The 19,357-nt window shown below is 31.5% G+C and overlaps 2 protein-coding genes across 2 annotated transcripts; one reads left to right on the top strand and one right to left on the bottom strand.

Moving 5' to 3' along the window:
* Nucleotides 1-4,786, top strand: LOC137811311 (receptor-like cytosolic serine/threonine-protein kinase RBK1). Its single transcript, XM_068612999.1, has 8 exons — nt 1-308; nt 564-974; nt 2,947-3,204; nt 3,308-3,459; nt 3,560-3,639; nt 3,730-3,868; nt 4,048-4,197; nt 4,312-4,786. The coding sequence occupies exons 2-8, from the start codon at nt 605-607 to the stop codon at nt 4,468-4,470; spliced, it is 1,308 nt and encodes a 435-aa protein (XP_068469100.1). The 5' UTR covers nt 1-308; nt 564-604; the 3' UTR covers nt 4,471-4,786.
* Nucleotides 4,787-7,276: 2,490 nt separating this feature from the next.
* On the bottom strand, nt 7,277-12,074 carry LOC137811312 (AP2-like ethylene-responsive transcription factor AIL6). Its single transcript, XM_068613000.1, has 10 exons — nt 11,744-12,074; nt 11,458-11,652; nt 10,826-11,354; nt 10,404-10,486; nt 9,090-9,098; nt 8,888-8,976; nt 8,366-8,439; nt 8,233-8,283; nt 8,075-8,151; nt 7,277-7,995 (listed from the first exon to the last, which is right to left on the bottom strand). Exons 2-10 carry the CDS (start codon nt 11,597-11,599, stop codon nt 7,538-7,540), a joined length of 1,512 nt encoding a protein of 503 aa, XP_068469101.1. The 5' UTR covers nt 11,600-11,652; nt 11,744-12,074; the 3' UTR covers nt 7,277-7,537.
* Nucleotides 12,075-19,357: the final 7,283 nt, after the last annotated feature.

Consider the following 19,357-nt stretch of genomic DNA (forward strand, 5'->3'; position numbering starts at 1 on the left):
AAAAGAGTAGGATGTATAAATATAGGAAACATTCCAACCCTGGATGTTGCATGCTCCTCTCCTCCCAATATTAAGCATCGCTCAAACACATACCAATTTTGAAACCCTCTTTCTCTGTCATTTCCCCTGCTTCTATTCTGCATCCACCCTTCTCTGCTCTCTGCATTCCTCTGTTTTTCTCTTGCCCTCACCAATGTAAAGGAGGATTTTCACCACCAACGAATTAGTCCTTCTAACTTACAGGTGCGGGCACGGGCTTTTCAATTTCGAATAAACACTCCCGTGGCCCTGAACTATGTCGAAATAAGGTAAGCTTTTATTTCCTTTTCCTTGTCCTTTTCTGTTAAAATAACCACCCCTGTTTAAGGTGCACAACACACAAAACAGAACATTCAACCGGGAATTTAGAAAAACAAATCATTTGAGGAGAGAAGAAAACCATGTTGGATTTTAATTATTATTTTTAATTCACGTGGATCGAATTTTCATTTATATCTGTTTACATTAAAAAAAATTAAAGCTTTAAAGACCGTTTTTTTTTTCTGTTTCCTCTGTTTCTGCAGAGTTCGAGAAGAGCAGATAAATAGAACAGAAGAACTCAGAAATGGCATTCTCACGTAATCATGCGAAAGAGTTTATGAGCGACGGCGAGGGATCACCGAGGGCGATTCTGGAAACCCCTGTTTCGGAGACAGAGTCTGAGACGGAGTCATCGTTGGATAGCGGAAAAGAGGGTTACACGCTGCCATGGAAGTCTATGGTCGACGTTTTCAAGTTCAAGTCTGTGCGAAAATTAACGTCCATTCCTCTGCTTTCGGTGAGCCATGATATCTCTCGGAAGGGTTTGACCAAAAAACTTGCTCGTATTCGAAGTGCCGAAGAGGGTATTGATATTGGCGCTATTCCCGCGAAACCCTCTTGGAGAAACTTTGATTATGAAGAGTTAGCAACTGCTACTAACAATTTTAGTTCTGGTATGAACGAAATCCTCTTTTTTTTTCATAATTTGGTGAAAGTTTCAGTCTTTTTTTTATACTATGAATAAGTTTTTGAAGTTTGTGAGTATGAAAAATTCTCATTGGAAAGATCAGTTATTTGGAGGGATGAATCTTCCACTTTCGCTGTTTGGTATTTTTAATCAGTCACCATTAGCAGAAGAAAAGAGGCATGGGTGAATGTGATTTATTTCTATTTTGGTGTGTCTTTTATAATTAAGTTTTTTGCAAAATTTCATTTTTATTACAAGCATAGACTCTCGTGCCATTAGATAATGTATCTTTTCGCTATAACTTTTATTGAATGGCTCAAAATAGTTTCTTTTTTGTGATGAAATGTAAAGAGGAATTTACATTTACCAACTTTGTCAAATGAATAGGAATATGAACCCCCAATTTAATAATGCGAGACTCTGCATTCTTCTACCTGATCGTGAGATGTTACAAAATAATTGGTATGTGTTAGAGGTTCATTGTTGAAAAGAGAAATAAGAAAAATGGTTGTTTTGGAGATCTTTTGTGGGTGAAGCTGGTTTAGAATTCTTATAATTTACAACATGGTTGATTGTTGCATGGTATTATGGTTGATGGTTGATGATGACTTAGAGGTGTTAACTTGGTGCCATTTAGTGCCTAACTTTCCCTTGGAAACCGTAGAGTAGACGACCTTTTTGACCAAACATAGGGTTCTTGTTTCTGCATGTCCACAGAAAAGGACATTTATTTATGGGGCCTCACATTAATATTCTTGGCCCTTTAGTGCAGATTGCAAGTGTACGCTGGATACTAAAGTCTGACATCACGAAAATATGAATAAGATTTATTTTGTTCTATTGAGTGCATTATTAGTTTAATACTCAAAATATTAGCGTACAAAGAAGTATTACACTAGTACATAATCATATGCCTGGGTATGAGTTGTGTACTTTGCCTAAAAGACAGTCCCTTTAAAGGCAAATTTCCATGAAAATACACAGGCGTGCGTTTGCTGGTGCTTTCAGCTGTCACTTGTCAACCACATTGAACAGTGTCCCACCCATTAACCTATGGGATTGGGCAGTGTGTCCTTTGAAAACTGACATATCGTATGACCATAGTTTGCAAGAAAGTTACTTCTCTCGGTTTCATCGATAGCACATGCATGAGCCAAGCTATTAAATTTGTCAGTGTAAATTTGTCAAGGGTACGGCTTCAGCTTAGTTCACACCTTAATGATGTTTATAATGATGTCAATTGGTGTCGGTACATGTCATGTTTTTGTAGTAGGGACATTGCAAGAACTAGTGTTAGTTATTCAGTTTGTAGTTATGGTAATCAGGCCTTATGATGCATTTTGTCTGTTTGTTTCTTTCCATCCTAGATATAAATATTCATTCAATCTGATAAGATTTTATTAGGGATATCCCAAATCACTTCTTAAAAAGAATGACCCACTTGAGACAATTTATAATTAATTTGCGGAAAGTTAGGAGTTTTTAATGGTCATTCTACTTTTATAATGCAAAATGGAGATGCTTCAAAACAGTTGTGATAGCAGCATTCTGCCAAGACTAAATAGAAAAAAAACATAAATATTGAATTTATTGCCTTTAATCTCAACTATTAGTCAATGATGAAATAAGTTTAATGGAAAAGCCGTTGTCAAGTAGTTCGATAAGAAGCCAGTCAAATAACGTTTCCACATTAGAGTTAATTTCAACTTGACATGTCACTATGTATTTTACCAAGTCTAACACTATTCAACTTAATAGCTGATAGTTTCCAAAATATGCCTCTGGGTCACAGTCTTAAATTCCACGGGATGTTGTGACCCTTTGAAATTTTCCTTTTGTGAGAGTCTTCATGTGTCTGAATTCAGAAACTATACATTTAATACTAACATGATCAATAACAATTAACCAAATATTTTGACTTTTCATTTGTTTTAATATTGTTATCTATGATTTTATAGAGAACTTGGTTGGGAAAGGTGGTCATGCTGAAGTGTACAAAGGAAACTTACCTGATGGTCAAGTTATAGCTGTAAAGAGGCTAATGAAGAATGAAAAGGATGCTGCAGATAGAGCTGGTGATTTTTTGACAGAGCTTGGGATTATTGCACACATAAACCACACAAATGCAACACACCTTGTTGGGTTTGGTGTTGATGGAGGCCTCTTCTTTGTCCTACAATTAGCTCCGCATGGAAGTCTTAGTTCTTTGCTTTTTGGTGCGGTCTTGCATCCATTTCTTACTTCATTTTTCATGTTATCCTCCTCTTATTGTGCTTATTCTATTTTTCATGGCTAACAACGAGGTGTTCAACCTGTCAGATTCTGAAGGCCTGGACTGGGGAAAACGATTCAAGATAGCTATTGGAGTGGCTGATGGATTGCATTATCTCCATAAAGAGTGCCCAAGGCGAATCATTCATAGGGACATCAAGGCCTCCAACATATTACTAAACGAAAATTATGAAGCTGAGGTACTATGGCAGCAGCTTATAATATAAACTGATTTTTTCTAATTATATTCTATGTGTCTTTCTATGCAAAGAAAATAACTCGCTCTGTAATAAACTCCAGATTTCAGATTTTGGACTGGCCAAGTGGCTTCCAAATAAGTGGGCCAACCATGTTGTCTTCCCAATAGAAGGCACATTTGGGTTAGTGTTGTAGCTTCATTCACTCACATTTCCTATTGTAACCATTTTCCTAGTTTTAAAACACTACATGCATGAAATGGTTGGTTGCAGCTATTTAGCTCCGGAGTATTTTATGCATGGAATTGTGGACGAGAGAACTGATGTATTTGCATTTGGAGTTTTGCTGTTGGAGCTCATAACAGGCCGTCGTGCTGTTGATTCAGATAGCAGGCAAAGTCTTGTCACCTGGGTAAGTCTTCATAACCCTAGAGTCTCATGGAAGATCCAAAGTGAATTTCCCTTCTGAGAGAACATGGATGAGTGAGTCCTTGAAACACTTGAGGATTTGGCAAGGGAGAGTTGAAGATGTTTATATAATCTTTGCTTGCAAAATTCTGCTTATGTTTACAAATGATTTACTGTTGTCAGGCCAAGCCACTGCTGGACACAAACAATGTAAAAGACATTGCAGACCCCAGATTAGGAGAGGAATATGATCATCAAGAAATGCTGCGAGTCATGGTGACAGCTTCCATGTGTGTCCACCATGCATCCTCCAAACGGCCATTCATGAATAAGGTTAGATTAGAAGATAGAAGATGAACATATTTTCTTTTTCAGCTTAGTTTGATGAAAACACTGTTCTAAGCCTTTGTATGCTTTGAAACTAACTTGTATCTTTGTTGACTATAGGTTGTGCAGATGCTAAACGGGGAAGAGTCAATTATAGACCTTAAGCAAAATTCAATGGCACCAAAATCTCAATTGTTAGAGGCATGTGACCTAGAAGATTATACTTGCTCAAGTTACCTAAAGGACATGAGTCGCCACATGCAACTGATCATGGAGTGACCCTTCTTCGTTAGTGAGATTTGTTGTAGGATGGAGTGATATTTATAGCAGTGTAAGTGGTTAAATCCAAAGTCGAACGTAGTGGGGGCTTGTAATTTAGCATGAACTTGTAGGGAGCATTGCTGAAGATGCAAATCATTGCTTTTGACTTTGGATTAACAATGAGAACGACTGTTTCCTCAAGCAACAATGTAATGTAGAAATGATGAACAACAGCAGCAGAGTTAGGGTAACTGTTTTGCTCTGCAGTGCCATTCACACATTTTCACCATTCGTAAATACTCCATCAAATGAAACGTGTCTCCTTTGTATTTCACCTTGGTTTGCAACTAGCAAAGATGGGAAAAACAAAATTGAACTTTCATCACTGTCATACTCCACACACAGAAAGCTTATGAATTATATGAAAAGAAAAACTATGCACATATGGTTTTTCACAGAAATCACTTTTGCCTCCATTTAAAATTATATTTTGAATATAACATATATATACTTAAAATTTGATCCGTTTTAGTTGGAATGTTAATTTCTTGAGGATTAAAAGTTCCCTACAAAGTATTGATAAAATTTGTGTGATTCTTCTTCGTACAATATTTTCTCTAGAAATTACCTTTCTGCAGTTGAGAATTGCCTTGATGTTAAAAGAATAACAAAAATGAGTTATATCCTAGTGGGCTTTTTGAATTTGAGGCCCGTGTTACTAGCACTGTTCCCAAAATATTGGGCTAAGGAAGAGAACTTAAAATCGAACCATGGGCCGTGGCGAGAAATAGGTGTGGCTCAAAGAAAATCAAATATTCAGATATGGTGTCTGAAAACTGATTTATGGATGTAGATATTTGGAAACATAAATTCTGAATATTCGTAATATTCAAAATATAAAAAAAACTCCGGATCTCTACATCCGGAAGTCACTTATCAAAATAGTGAATTGTAGATGTTGAGTTAAAAAATTAGCCATCAAATAAATAGGAGCCTCAATTTTATTTTATTTTTATGCATGTGCCTCTATTCATATATGTTTTTTTTATCATTAGCATTTATTTATCTTTTAGATAAGTACATTAGGAAGATATGTTTTAAATATGATAACATTTTCTTAATGGTTTCTTTTTCTACCATATATTATTGTTTTTTCAGAGAAAAAAATGTTAATGAGTTATACTTTATTAGAAAAAACATTTTTATATATATTAGACGTTTATGTGCATTTGATAAAGGAAAAGATTATTCATCACAATTATTTTTTATGTCATTCTCCCTTTCTTGAATAGGTTAATATGTAGTCTATTTTATTATTTAATTAAATATTCCTTAAAATAAGATATATAAAAAAAGGCGAGACTTCTACTGTTACTTTAGCAGCGTTTAATCAAATGTCTGGTAAAAACAAAAACAAGCACAACTAATTATTCTGCATTTGATGCGTTTTAAAAATAAAATTTAGTTAAAAACAATTTGTTTCCAGTTAAAATGGTTAAATGAATAAAAAAAACAGAATAAAACAAAATATTTATTTTGTTCTATGGACATTAATAAAATTTGATCTACTCTAATTTTGTTTTCTCTATTTATTTGAAATATTTCACTCGAGTAGAATTTAGAAAATGAATATTTGTACCAAAAACATGACAGAACTAAATAAAGATTATTTAACTTGGGAGTATTATTAGTGCGACTGATTTAGTTTTTTACAGAAAAACTGTTACTTATGTAAGTGACTACAAATTAGTTGCTTAACTGTTATGAAAATAATAGCGAAAAAATTTAACTACGAGATTCCCTAAAGGATAAGTTAAAGAGTTTGAGTTTTTGAATTATAGTAGAATTAATAAAAAAAATTCTAAACTATAATAAAAACTAAGAATTGAAGATGAAGATGATTTAAGGTGACATGTTCTGAAGCCCTGTCTTTATCCTCATCTCTTTGCAATTACTTGTTCATCTTGTTTTCTCTTTTATCCTATTTCCCTTTTACGTCAGTTTCCTTAGTATTTCACATTTACTTTTATGTCACCAATAGCATCTAGTATTTCCTTTCACTTGTGCTTTGTCGGTAGTTTAATTAGTAAGAACTAGAGACATTTAGTGTGTGACGAGTTTCATTGCTACAACTATTTTTTTATCTGCAGATATTTGTTTGGTAATAAATATTAGGGAAACACTGATTACAAGTTTCACCAGAAAACCTTTCTACTAGGTACATAGGACTTAGGACTGACTTTAGCTTAAATGAAGGAAAAAAAAACTTATATTGTCCTAATTCAGTAAATGGTCATTACCAAATAAATTTTAAAAATTTGCAAGCAACAAAATATTTATGGAAAAGAATCATATTTGCAGACAGTGCTAACGTATTCATCATTGCTGTCAATGAAGGAAAGACAACGTATGAAGTCATCAGGAAAATGTATGAAGTATCCATTGATAATAACATTATCAAGACGTGAAAATTTAGTTAAAAAACCCTTCACTCAGTGTACGTTATTTATTTTAAAATCAATGAAAATTATTATTACATGAAGATAGTTAAGTGTATGTGTCAAAAAAAAGATAACTGATAATGAGTTTTTTGTTTTTTTATCAGAAAAATATACACAAGAATACATGGGATATTCCATCCATATTGAAAAACTTTCAAATATGTACATATCAAGAGATAAAATAAAACAGCAACACCGGACATTAAATTAAGATTGAGTTAATAAGAGATCATTCTATTTCCGTGTTTCACGGAAATGTTATAAACAGCAATTTTTAACACGAAGACGAATTGACAATTAAAGTAATTAAAGAAAGGGGAAGATGATACTAAAGCTAATAAGCATTTAGGAAATTGTTGTGCAAAGATTACAATGCACGAAATATTTCTCATTTTCTTCAGTAATTAGTTACATATCCAGCTTCCTACTGTAACTAAGACTAGCGAACTCAAAAACCTCATTTTTCTTTCTTAGCAGCCTAAAGGTGTTAATTATAGAGGAGGAGCTAAACTGTGCCAGAGACTATAGCTTTTGATTTGTTAGCATAACCAGAAAATTAGCAAAAGATGTTGCAGTTGATTAGATCAATAAGACTGGTGAGGCCAAATAAAGAACTCAGCTGCTGTTGTTGCTGGAGGAGGCAGTGCATTAAGCCCAGTTGCATTAGCAGAAGTGACAGTGGACACTGCTGTGCCAGCGTTGGAAGGATGAAAATGTTGGAAAAGGTTGTGATGGTAATATGCTGTTGAAGAATCAAACGGAATTCCACAAGGGATTGAAGCAATCGGCTGGTGAATGGCCGAGAAATTGATGCTGCCACTCCCGTTTCCACACTGTGGATTCTGCTGATTGCTGCTCACAGCAACTTTCTGCTCTGATTCCAGAGAAAGCTTCAAGCGTTTTGCTGCCCCACCCACTGGAAGAGAACTCTTCATTATAGCGTCCACATCATATCTATTCATCTCAAAATTGGTTACTGCATTTGCACCTCTGAACTTTATTGCTGCAATATCGTATGCCTCCGCTGCCTCCTCTTCAGTTGCTGTTACAATGTGAAGTGCCTTAGACGATGACACATTTTTTTTATAACATGACTATGAAAGAAAAGAAAAGATATATACCGAATGTTCCCAGGTACAGATCTTTGTTTCCAGCTACCCGGCCAATTCTTGCTTGCCATCTACCCTGTTGATGATGCCTGCACAACACAACTAACAAGTATTAAAACAGGATCAGGCACTTCAATATGTTATATAATTTTAAATTTTAGACTCCAAACCTTGTGACACCTCTGTATATAGAAGCTCCCCTGGAAAACCCACTACTTTTCCTGCAAGAATGAAAATTCAAAGTTTCAGTAACTGCATAAAAGTGTACAATGATAAATTTTTAACAAGCTAACTCAAGCAAACCTTCGCAGGGATGCAATAAATTCTTGCTTCGTAACATGCTTCATCTCCTCCAATTCCTTTGAATAATTGGATACCTGAGAAAGGAGGATAGAAATAAAGTCAGTGATGTTTGTTATGGATTATCTCAGTTTATATTATACATATGTACTATGTACCCACCAAGCTAGCTATACATATAATATAGAATTCTCCACCCCCTCCTCCTCCCTCTTTTCATATTATGGCCACTATAGTATGAAGATACTATACACCCTTTCTTGGCACCTTAGCCTCAACACTTTTTAAGTACCAAGTAAAGCATATTTCTTTCACATTAACCACAATCCGCTTTAAGAGAAACTTTTGTATCACTTTTCTACATGCAAGCCTATTAAAATATGAACACTAAACATGCATGATTCCTTGCGTAGAATCTCCCCTTCTTTGGTCCCACCTCAAGATTTTCAGTTCTTGTATATGTCTAGGATTTCATGCAACTAAGATCTATCAAAACTGAATACAAGAAAGAAGTGACTGCATTACAGGGAAGTTGGTGGTAGCGGTGGGCCCCCAGTACTTTAGAGCTGCCAAATCATAAGCTCTAGCGGCCTTTTCTTCCTTATCATATCCACCTGAGAATCACAACAATTGGCTATGTCACAACCATCTCTCAAACAACAAAAAAAGTTTAAGATAGTAGTATTAAGCATTCTTGAACCAAATCCAAATGAAAAGTACTACTTACCCAAATAAACTGTAGAAGAGTCAAAAAGTTGAATGACAGCAAGAAATGCACCAAAGTCCCGTTCCATGCAAAGGAAAAGCCAAAAATATCAAACATCAGCTAACGGAATAGTCAAAATTATCTGCCAAAAATTACTTTTCTAACCCAAAATGCAAATGACCAAAGAAAAGTGATCATATATGCTTGCCAATTGCCATGGTGCATGCGCACAAGCAACCTTTTTTTCCTTTATTTTTTTCTCTCTCACTCCCTTTATGGCTGCTAGATAGGATGAAAACAACTGTACATTGGATTAGATCCATCAACCCCATCCTCTTTTCCTAGAACAAGGACGGGTCGAATTTTATTTGTACTAAAAGGTTCAATCTATGAACAACATTAATTTAAAGACAAAAATTGATAGTATCTGTGCAAGGTTTCCTTTCAGGTTAATAAAATTTTTAACAATCATAGCAAGTAGATAGCCTAATAGTCAAAGACATATCCCGGCATTTAAAAAGAGACCGAAAAAAGCAATGCGGAATTGCCTATTTCTCATTGGAACGATTTTAGACAAATAGCCTTTTTGCCGTTTCTTTCTTTCTCTTCTTTCGTCCAATAAAGAGTGATTAAAAAATATTTTTGTTATTTGTCCCGGCAACATAGGATCTAAGAAATCCCGTGAGTTTGTTTCAGACCCATGAGGACAACATTATTCTGAGATGGGGGGGCCAGACCCACTGTCGGAAACCCTTCAGAGCTACAGTATACGCTCCGCCATCTGAATGTAAACCAGTACAAATTTCAATATGGGAGTGATGGGTGATGTGGTCAAACGCAGCTTTCCCTGGCAAGTGGGAAAGCAAAAGCAAAAGATAAAGCCCTAATGCACAATATGAGTTAGGAGTCATGACTAATGAGAAAGGGGAAGGACGGATAGATAAGATACTAGACATGAAGGCGTCAACAAAAGTGTACGGAACAGGGAGAAAATGCAGAGAGAACAGAAATGAGAGATTAACATGTCTGACCAGACAAGAAAGCAAAGACACCCGACTCACAAGGGGCAAAATGGCGGCACATCGGATCAAATCAATTGAAAGAAAAATGCAGAAACAGTGAAGCAACAAGTACTACCACCATAGTATGTATATACCCCCATCAGTCAATCATAAAAAGTACTGTTTACAAAGAAACCCCAGGTGTCCTACCACACTCCAACCATTAACTGCACCTTCAATGCATGCAAGCCACTTTTCAGTCTCATACCATCACACCTATTCCTCTATTATTCTCATTTTCTTTCTTTACTTTAAAAAATAGAGAGAGATAGACCTTGACGCCCTTTCCTCGCTTGACCCTCCCTTCTGCAACTGTTGTCCCATAGATGCGCTTCATATCTACCTGTCCATCGGTGCCTGCAGAATCACAGAAAACATAATTAAAGATAAATCGCAATCTAACATGAAATAGATGTGAGAATAGGCCAAATTTATGATCTTGACCTCTTTCAAACCATTGTCAATACTGCATATCTAAAATCACTATCTCCTTATATTCTCACAAATGGACAAGAACTTGCTATAGCTACTTTTTTTCAACTTCCAACATCCCAAAACATCCTTTGGGTAAGAAAAAGAGAAACATCATTTTTTAGCCCAAGCACCATATCCACACACACAAACCAACAAAAAAAAACATAAAACAGTAATTGACTTATGCAATAACAATAATAGAGAAATGAAAAATCAGTATACCTGGTGACACCTCTGTAAATAGAAGTTCGCTGGCCGAAGGTATCCACGACCTTCTTGGAGCTTCCGGAATCTGCCGCAGAAACGGCCTTCTCGGAGCTCTGAGCGACTGCGAGCGAGAGATTGCCGGTGGCGCCCCCGGAAAAAGTGGCGAACTCGTTCCCAGAGGACTCAATAGAGTGAGTCCCGAACTCGCTGGGCTGCGCTTTCCCGATGGACGCGGAATCATCAACCTCGGAACCAGAGTTGGTCGAAAAAGCCTGGAATCCAGCAATGGCCTTGAGATCCTGCTGGTCGCCGAAGAACGCAGAGCTGTGGTGGTCATACATGTGAGTCAGCGACGAGTCCTGCGTCTCCGTCTGGCTGTCGGAATAACGCATCACAGCGGAGGAGTCGCCAAGAAAGTCCTCGAGCTTGGGCGGTGGCGCGTGGCTGACGCTCTGCGAGTGCGACGATTCGACATAACTAACCTCGCTCTGGTTCAGATTCTGCTCCATCAGCACCTGAGGCTTGAGGTTCCCGTTTCCCCACCCTGCAAACAAAATGTACAGTTTCAGCGATCTCTCACGTGCACTTGTTTTATCGAAGCAGTAACTAGTAACTAAGTAAGTAAATAAGCGGCTACTATATATTACCGTTGGCGTACAAGTTATCGAGAAAATAGTGATGCGAGTTATTCGCAGAAGCGGCGTCGTATTGCACATACTGAGGCTCGGAGGTTCGGAGCATTTCCATGGGGGAGAGCGAGAACGATAGCCAGTTAGTCGCACGAGCCATTGATTGGTATAGAGATAAGAATGGTGCAGAATGAAGGCCTGAGAAAAACGTTTCTGAAGAAGAAACAGAAATGAATAACAGTTTATTGACGGAAAGGAAAAAAAAAAGGCTTAAAAAAGGGCGAAAACTGAAACAAGCTCTTACTCCGGAGATGCGTTACTGGTTGAACAGAAAGCTACTTGTTGTCCATGTTATCTTTGTTGGATTAAAAGGAAAGAAGAATATTAAGTGAGAAGAAGCAGAAGAATGCATGCAAGGTTGAGTTGCTGGTTTTGAGAGGGAGAGGGAGAGAGAGAGAGAGAGAAAGTGAGGGTGGTGAGTTGATTTATATAATAGGAAGAGTTTGAGCGTAAAGGGTGAGAAGGGAGAGAGAAACGGAAGACGGAGAAATAATAAAGAAAGAGTGGAGAGAAGTGACTTTTGGCTCTGCGCGGAAGAAAAATTGTCTGAAACACGTCCGCGAAAGATCCGGGCTGGGGCTGGGGCTGTGGCTGGGGCTGCCCAAAAATTGAAAGATTTGTTTGAGAGGGAGGGGTGGGAAATTACGAAAGTGGGGTTGGGTACTTGGATGTTTTTTAAGGAAGGAAAATGAAAATGGGGTTTGGCATTTGACACACTTGTCTTACATGCAGCTCTTCCGGAAATGGTTTGGGTCCAGTCACAAAATTCAAACCCGTAACTCTTGTTCCCCCACTTTCCCACTTTCTTATTCAACCAACCAATTCTGTCACTTTTCACATTCAAACACTGCCAGTAACGGAGACCTGCAGGACAAAGATACAGATTGTTTTCAGATTACACTATCATCACAGTTAAACATAATCTAAATATCCATCTAATGTTTGATTCTTTACTACTATTAACTTATGTTTCCACTGTGGAAAAGGAGAAAACACAACTACTCAAATAATAAAAAATAAAGTTATTTAATTGATGTAAAATTTTAAAATATTCATTTTAATTGATAAATTTTTAAATGAATATAGTATCCTTACTTTAAAAATAAATTCAGATTTAATATCCATACGTTTTTTATTCTTATTATTTATGTTTAGTTCAACTTATGGTAGTAGTATATGCATATACATCTGTAATGTGAAAGGTTTTCATTAATATTGAAATTACCCACATTTTTTATATTTTGGCCCAACATATATGGTTTTATTATGGAACTTAATGCTATATTATGGTTGTAGTGGAATTCTTTGAAAATATTTGAAAATGATAGTTTTTGTCCGTTATACTTCAAATTAGTCATACACTAAATCAATCTTCTGGTTTGATTTTCATATTTTTCTTATTAACCTCACTGCATCTAGTGACAAACTTTCGTCGCTTTTAAATTTGAATAAAATGGAAACCGAGTGAAACACAAAGCATTTAAATCCTTGAAATTTTAAGTGCTTGGGTAAAATATGAAAAAATGAAGAAAAATTATCTTTATTTAAACCATCATCACATAATTATAATCAGTTATTTGATTATGCTTGCTAAAAAATGTGTTTAATTTAAAATTGCGTTGATCCCTCATAGTTGACGAAGAACTTCATCATAAGTTACAAGAGTTTTATCTTTTCTTTCCTTTACACTTTTTTTGTAGAGGAAGATATCACTCCTAAATGAAAAAATATAAAACAGGTTACGAATAAAAAATAGTTCATCTATGCAATATAAATATATAAAATCATACAAGAAACATTATGTAAACACATTAATAAGACTATATTGATTATTGTCCACCCCATGAAGAAAATTGTGACTACATATTTATCTTTCTATTCTAACACAAATTTGAAATTCTTAAGATAGTATTTTCCTACCGACATTGAAGTTATATTCATTCGAATTTCGTAATTATGTTAAAAGTCATGATATATACCAAATTCAAATGAATTGGCATTCAAGTATTATGATTTAATCCTCTCTAGAATGAGCATCCTTCAATATTCTCTAATCAAATGTTTCTTTCCATCCAAGAATTTATGTCAAAATCACAAGCTAATTTAATTAAATTAATGACTAATGTAGAATAAAAAATAGTTAGTAGCTAATGTTAGATACCAAATTAAAAACTACTTCATACTTTTTTTTATTAATAAGAGAAACTACTTTAGATATCAATAATTTTTAGTTTATAAAATAATACATAACTTAGTCAATATAATGACTAATTAATTTTTATCTCTAAATTAGTTTATGTTTAATGATTTTCTTGTAATATTAACTCGTATATGAGTTTCGTCTAAGACCTTTAAACAATTCTAAACCACAACAAAATGACAGTGGTTTATTGTAAACATTATTCACATGATATATGTATGTCAACTAAGTTTGTCATTATATTACTTTAAAGTATAAGTAAAATTTTGTGTTGTGTAGGATATGTGATTTCCCATATTGCATCGATTGTTGAAATAAAAATTCTCCCTTCAACATAATTATCGTATTCAACACATTATGGCATTATCGACTAACTATCTTCCGGTTGATGAAAAAATTGCAGTTTGATTCTTTATGTTATGCTATATTATACGGAAAAGTTTAGTCCCTTACTTTTCAATTATTGACCTAAAATACATTCTTGAGCATGTTAATTGTCCTTAATTGTTCACATATTTTCGGTCTCATACTAATAATGTCACGAGATTGTTTGTGTGAATATGGTATAACATCAAATCAACCCAACAATATTCATTTTAAAAAATACTCTCTAATATTGTTTATACTCTCTAATATACTCTCTAATATTATTTGTGTTATTCCTAAACATAGAAAACATATATAACTAATGAACTATAAAGAAAAAGCATTATGAGTGCTACTAGTTGCTTATGTAATTATAACTATTATTGTGCATAAGAAATTAATGTTGTTATCCATGTCTTCCTCTTTTAAATCAATTGTAAGTTTTTTTTTTCTTTGCCGTGTGAAAATCCCTTTTAAAAATACAATTTTTTACACATAAAAAATATATGAATTTATAATTAAAAATCCTACATATAATTTAATTTAAATCTCATATATAAAAATTAATAATTCCTAAAATACTATAAGAAAATTAATTATTTAACTATAATTTAAAATTATAATTCATGTTTCAAACAATAATGTCCATAGTTTTAACATAATAATTTTAACATAAACCATTAAACCATAATTTCAATTAATCAACCCTAATTTCAATATTAAATATGTAATTTAAATAACTTTCTTAAAACTTACAAAAGTTTACAATTTCAAACATACCCATTTGGTAACATAATTTACCTTATCATCTATCACTACCATTTTAAATTTCATACATAAAAATAATAATGTATAAATTAAAATATTAAATAAAAAATTAATTAACTTTAACCATAATTTCACATTTCAACACATAATTAAAACTGGCATACATAATATTTAAGTCATTTAATTATTTTTTAAAATTTTGTATCTTTATTTTGTATAACATGCATAAAATTATATCTCCAATGCATATTGATATAATCCATTCCAGTACAATGCAAACAAATATAAATCATAATAATTGATTATGACTTCAAGTCATTCCTAAAAAATAACATAGACTTAATTAATCACTAACAACTAATTTATATAACATACTTAGCATATAATGAAAAATGAAAATCGATTAGATATAGAAACAATGTTCTAGCAAAATAAATGTCATAAATAGTAATTACTTCAACATAATTCCATTATGACTGAGAAAAGTATAATTAATTAAACTTACATATATAATCTGTAATAATTTTTTAAGCATAATAAATTATGTTATTGGATGCATTTCGCTCATATAATCACGAAGGAACAAATAATTTTATCCATGAATGAAACAATTTAATGAGTTATGCAAACAATTTAATTAATGAGTTTGTTGATTCACTACTATGATGATAAAAATGATTTATTCAAAGCAACAACCAAATGAATCTTACTATATCAAAGCAAGAATGGAAGCCAAGGAATTGAGATCAAACAAACAAAGCAAGCAAACTCAGAACAAGGAAATAAAGATAAAGAAAGCAATACAAGTGGAAATGAAGGTTTTACAGGTTTTTAGTGACACCTCTAATAACTCTCTTCCTTTTTATAAAATATCACAACAACAAAATAATTAAATAATAATCAAATTTAAATATAAAAAAATAATTAATTATTATATTAATTAAACTAGATACTAATTTAGAAATTAAAAAATTATCTTATTAATAAAAAATTTATAAAATAATTTATAAATTTGTATCTAAATTAATCACAGTTTTAATGATTAATATTTTAAATTTTAAATTAATTTTTAAAAGATTAATAAAGATTAATTTATAATATAAAATAAAAAGTAAGTAAAATTTTGATAGCTAATAAGTAAATATTAATTTAAAAACTATTTTATAAATTTTTATTATAATAATAAAAATTATTTTAAAAATTAATAATTTTTTAATTTATCAAATTATCTCTAATTTATTTAAATAATAATTAATTATTTTGATTTTTAAATTTATTTTTTATTTAATAATTTTTTAGTGAATGGTAAAAAAAATATAATACAGTAATAATTGGAGAAGCAAGATTTCTGTCAAGCACAAAAAAGAAATAATATCACGTAAAAATAGTAATAAAAGTTAGGATAGCAAAACTATAATGTCAATATAAGATAAATGAACTTTGAAAAATAAGAATATAATCAAATAATTTTACTCTCATAGTATCTCCAAATGTTGGTGACAAGAACAGCACTCTAACTGTTAAAAGCAGTTTTTTAATTGTTAAAAATTATTTATCGTTTTAATAGTAAATAGTTTTAAAAGTCCTAATTTTAAGTACACTAATTATTTAAATCAGGCAAACTAAATATATTATCTAACCGAATTATAAAAAGTTTAAAAACAATTCATTTATGTTTTATTTTATTAACATGGATAAAAAATTATAGTTAACTAATTGCATTCATTGAATTTATGATTCACATTAATTGATGACAGATTTTAATTGTGTAAAAGTTTGACCGTTTCTTATAATATAAAGTATATGGAATAATCTAGAAGAATAGTTACGTTACACATTTTTAGTATTTCAAAACAAATTTGATGATAAATAATTAAATTTTATAATAAGAATAAAAAAAAAAGCTAATGTGTGTTCCACATTAATTCCTTAAAAAGGTGCAGATTTTAAAAATAAGAAATGTGAACTTAAACTTTTGTTAAGTTGATAGAAATAAAATTTAAAATTTACAGTTATATTTATAATAAATAATTTTTATATCAACTCCCTTGTATTTACGTACTTTTATATAAAATAATAGTTAAATGATAAAAATCAGTAAAAAAATGGTAATTAAGTTAGTTAACTTAAGTAATATTATTATAAATTTAATTTCTATTCTATAAATACTTATAGAATTGTATGATTTAAATAATTATTATGTATGGTTATATATACTGAGGCTATGTGGTTATGCTTATTTTGTTAAATAATTTTTTTTTCAACAGAGAAGGTAAATTCGATAACACAGAATAGCATAAACTGTTCCTTCTTCCTCTATCTCTCAAATTCTCTATTACGTAAATTCAAAATATAATGGTAATTGAAGTATTACTTTTTTTTCAAAATTAAAAAATATCGAATCATGATATTAATTTTACAAAAATTATATAATTTATTTATAAGTTTAAGAAAAAATAAATACATAAACAAAATATTTTTTTATAATTTAGTTAATATTAATTTATATGATAATATCATGAGGTTTTTATTTAAATAATATCTTATATATAAGTATTGTGACACGTAAATTAAAATTGTATTATTTATTAGAATATTAAAGTTAAATAATAATAATTTCAATATTTTTAACATATTAATTATCATTTAAATCTTATATAATTTTTTTATAAAATAGAAAGGTATTTATATAAGTAAAAATATATAATTTAGTTAAAATTGTATTTCTTTTATAATCTTCAAAATTTGTTAAAAAATATGAATTAACATTTAATTTTAAAGATAAAATTTTATTTTAATATAACTTATATTATATTATATATCACTATTTAATTTAATTTTTATGTTCATCATATATTAAATATAGTTACAGTTTTTTTTTTATATAAAAACTTTCATACTAGGCATCATTATGCAACTTGACATTTTAGGGTTGACACTTCAAGCAACAACAATCATCTGCCATCACATGAAAAAATGTTATTAAAAAAAGAAAAAAATACAAAAATATTAGGGACTAGACCAAAACTCATATGTTAACAAAAATGATACATAGGTAGACTATACTTATTCATAAAGAATTATAAGAACAGATTAAATGAAAGTCTATTATACCAATGAAATTGTTCTCTATGAATAAATTCTAAATTAGCCAACTTATAACCAACAGAAGCATTTTCTTCACGAAAAATATGAGTAACCCTAAACTTGATTTTTCTATAGTAATTAAGACAAGTATTTCATCGATTACGAAGCATCCACGGTACATTAGTCTTAGCAGTAAACACAACACAAACAAAGGTAGAATCACATTCAAGAGTCAGACATTAATAAGCCCCATCTTTTGAGTTTCCTGTATAACTTCATAAAACTCAGCAATCAATAATTACGAGTGTTAATACCAAAAAATGTTGAAATCAAAAATATTATTTTTCATTGAATTTTTCTTGTTATTATTCTGTTGAATTCTTTTATTTTATTATATCATGTTTACCAAATAATCCTTATAAATATACAAAAAAAAACATCTTAAACTGATTTTAAAAAAAAAATCAAGAATGTTGCTTAAATTTTTTTCCAATCTCATTTTAAAAACGTAGGTGTTATTCTAAATTATTTTTCACACTGGTGGATAAACGACTTCAGTTTTATGGTAGTTGTTTCAAATCAAAATATACTTTCTCTATTTTGAAAGCTGTGTAATTAATATCACGAGAAGCAAAAAATGTCATTAAAATAAAATACTATAGTATGGATAAGATAAATAATTTTTGAAAATAGAATAAGTTAATTATAATTGATTATATTTGAGATATCATGTTTCTATTTTTATTGGAGTGATGGTGACATTAAAAAAGGAGATAATATTTCATAGGACTAAAACTGTACATTTAATTATTTGACATAGAAAATAAGAGATGACATGAAATAGGTATCACTTATTTCGTCTCTAGTAGAAGATTAAAAATATCTGTGATGACTCTACCATATTAAAATCTAGCTTGAGAGAGAGCTCGTTTTCTATCAGTAAAAGTTATAGAAAAATCAAGAAATTTACTTATTACTAGTATATATATAGTATTTAATAAAGTCATAAATGATGATAGAAATCCCAAAAACAGTGAATAGAGAAGTAATTGGCAAAGCATGGTTCATTGATAGTAGTATTAATTAAAGTTGAATAGTGTGAAATTTTATGGTGAAATTTATTGCAAAAAACAAAATGCATACTAGGATTTTAATATGTCCTTGAAAATAGTGCTTTTTGGTCAAAAGCGTGGAGAGAAGAGAAGGAAGATAGTGCGTTCAAAGTTCATAGAGAAATAAACAAAAGGAATCAGCTTTAGTGATTCTATGCTATGCTACTACTATTAAAAATTAACCTTAATTTTACCAATGCTTCATTGGAGTTCAGCCTTTTTAACGGTATTTCTTTAAAGAAGCGCCTAATATACATGTCTATGAATGCATCAACCCAAACTTCAATTCAATTTTCAGCTTTTTTCTGTGCCACTTCGTCTCTAC

The sequence above is a fragment of the Phaseolus vulgaris genome, chromosome 2 (genome assembly GCF_000499845.2).
Source record: "Phaseolus vulgaris cultivar G19833 chromosome 2, P. vulgaris v2.0, whole genome shotgun sequence".
In the NCBI taxonomy this organism is placed as follows: Eukaryota; Viridiplantae; Streptophyta; class Magnoliopsida; order Fabales; family Fabaceae; genus Phaseolus; species Phaseolus vulgaris.

Excerpts from the sequence above, each read along its gene's own strand:
- LOC137811311 (XM_068612999.1), top strand. The coding sequence starts at position 605 with ATGGCATTCTCACGTAATCATGCGAAAGAGTTTATGAGCGACGGCGAG. Across the intron at positions 3,869-4,047 it reads GGCAAAGTCTTGTCACCTGG|GCCAAGCCACTGCTGGACAC; the intron begins GTAAGTCTTCAT and ends TACTGTTGTCAG. Across the intron at positions 4,198-4,311 it reads AACGGCCATTCATGAATAAG|GTTGTGCAGATGCTAAACGG; the intron begins GTTAGATTAGAA and ends TGTTGACTATAG.
- LOC137811312 (XM_068613000.1), bottom strand. The coding sequence starts at position 11,599 with ATGGCTCGTGCGACTAACTGGCTATCGTTCTCGCTCTCCCCCATGGAA. Across the intron at positions 11,355-11,457 it reads CGATAACTTGTACGCCAACG|GGTGGGGAAACGGGAACCTC; the intron begins GTAATATATAGT and ends TTTTGTTTGCAG. Across the intron at positions 7,996-8,074 it reads TCTGTACCTGGGAACATTCG|CAACTGAAGAGGAGGCAGCG; the intron begins GTATATATCTTT and ends ACATTGTAACAG.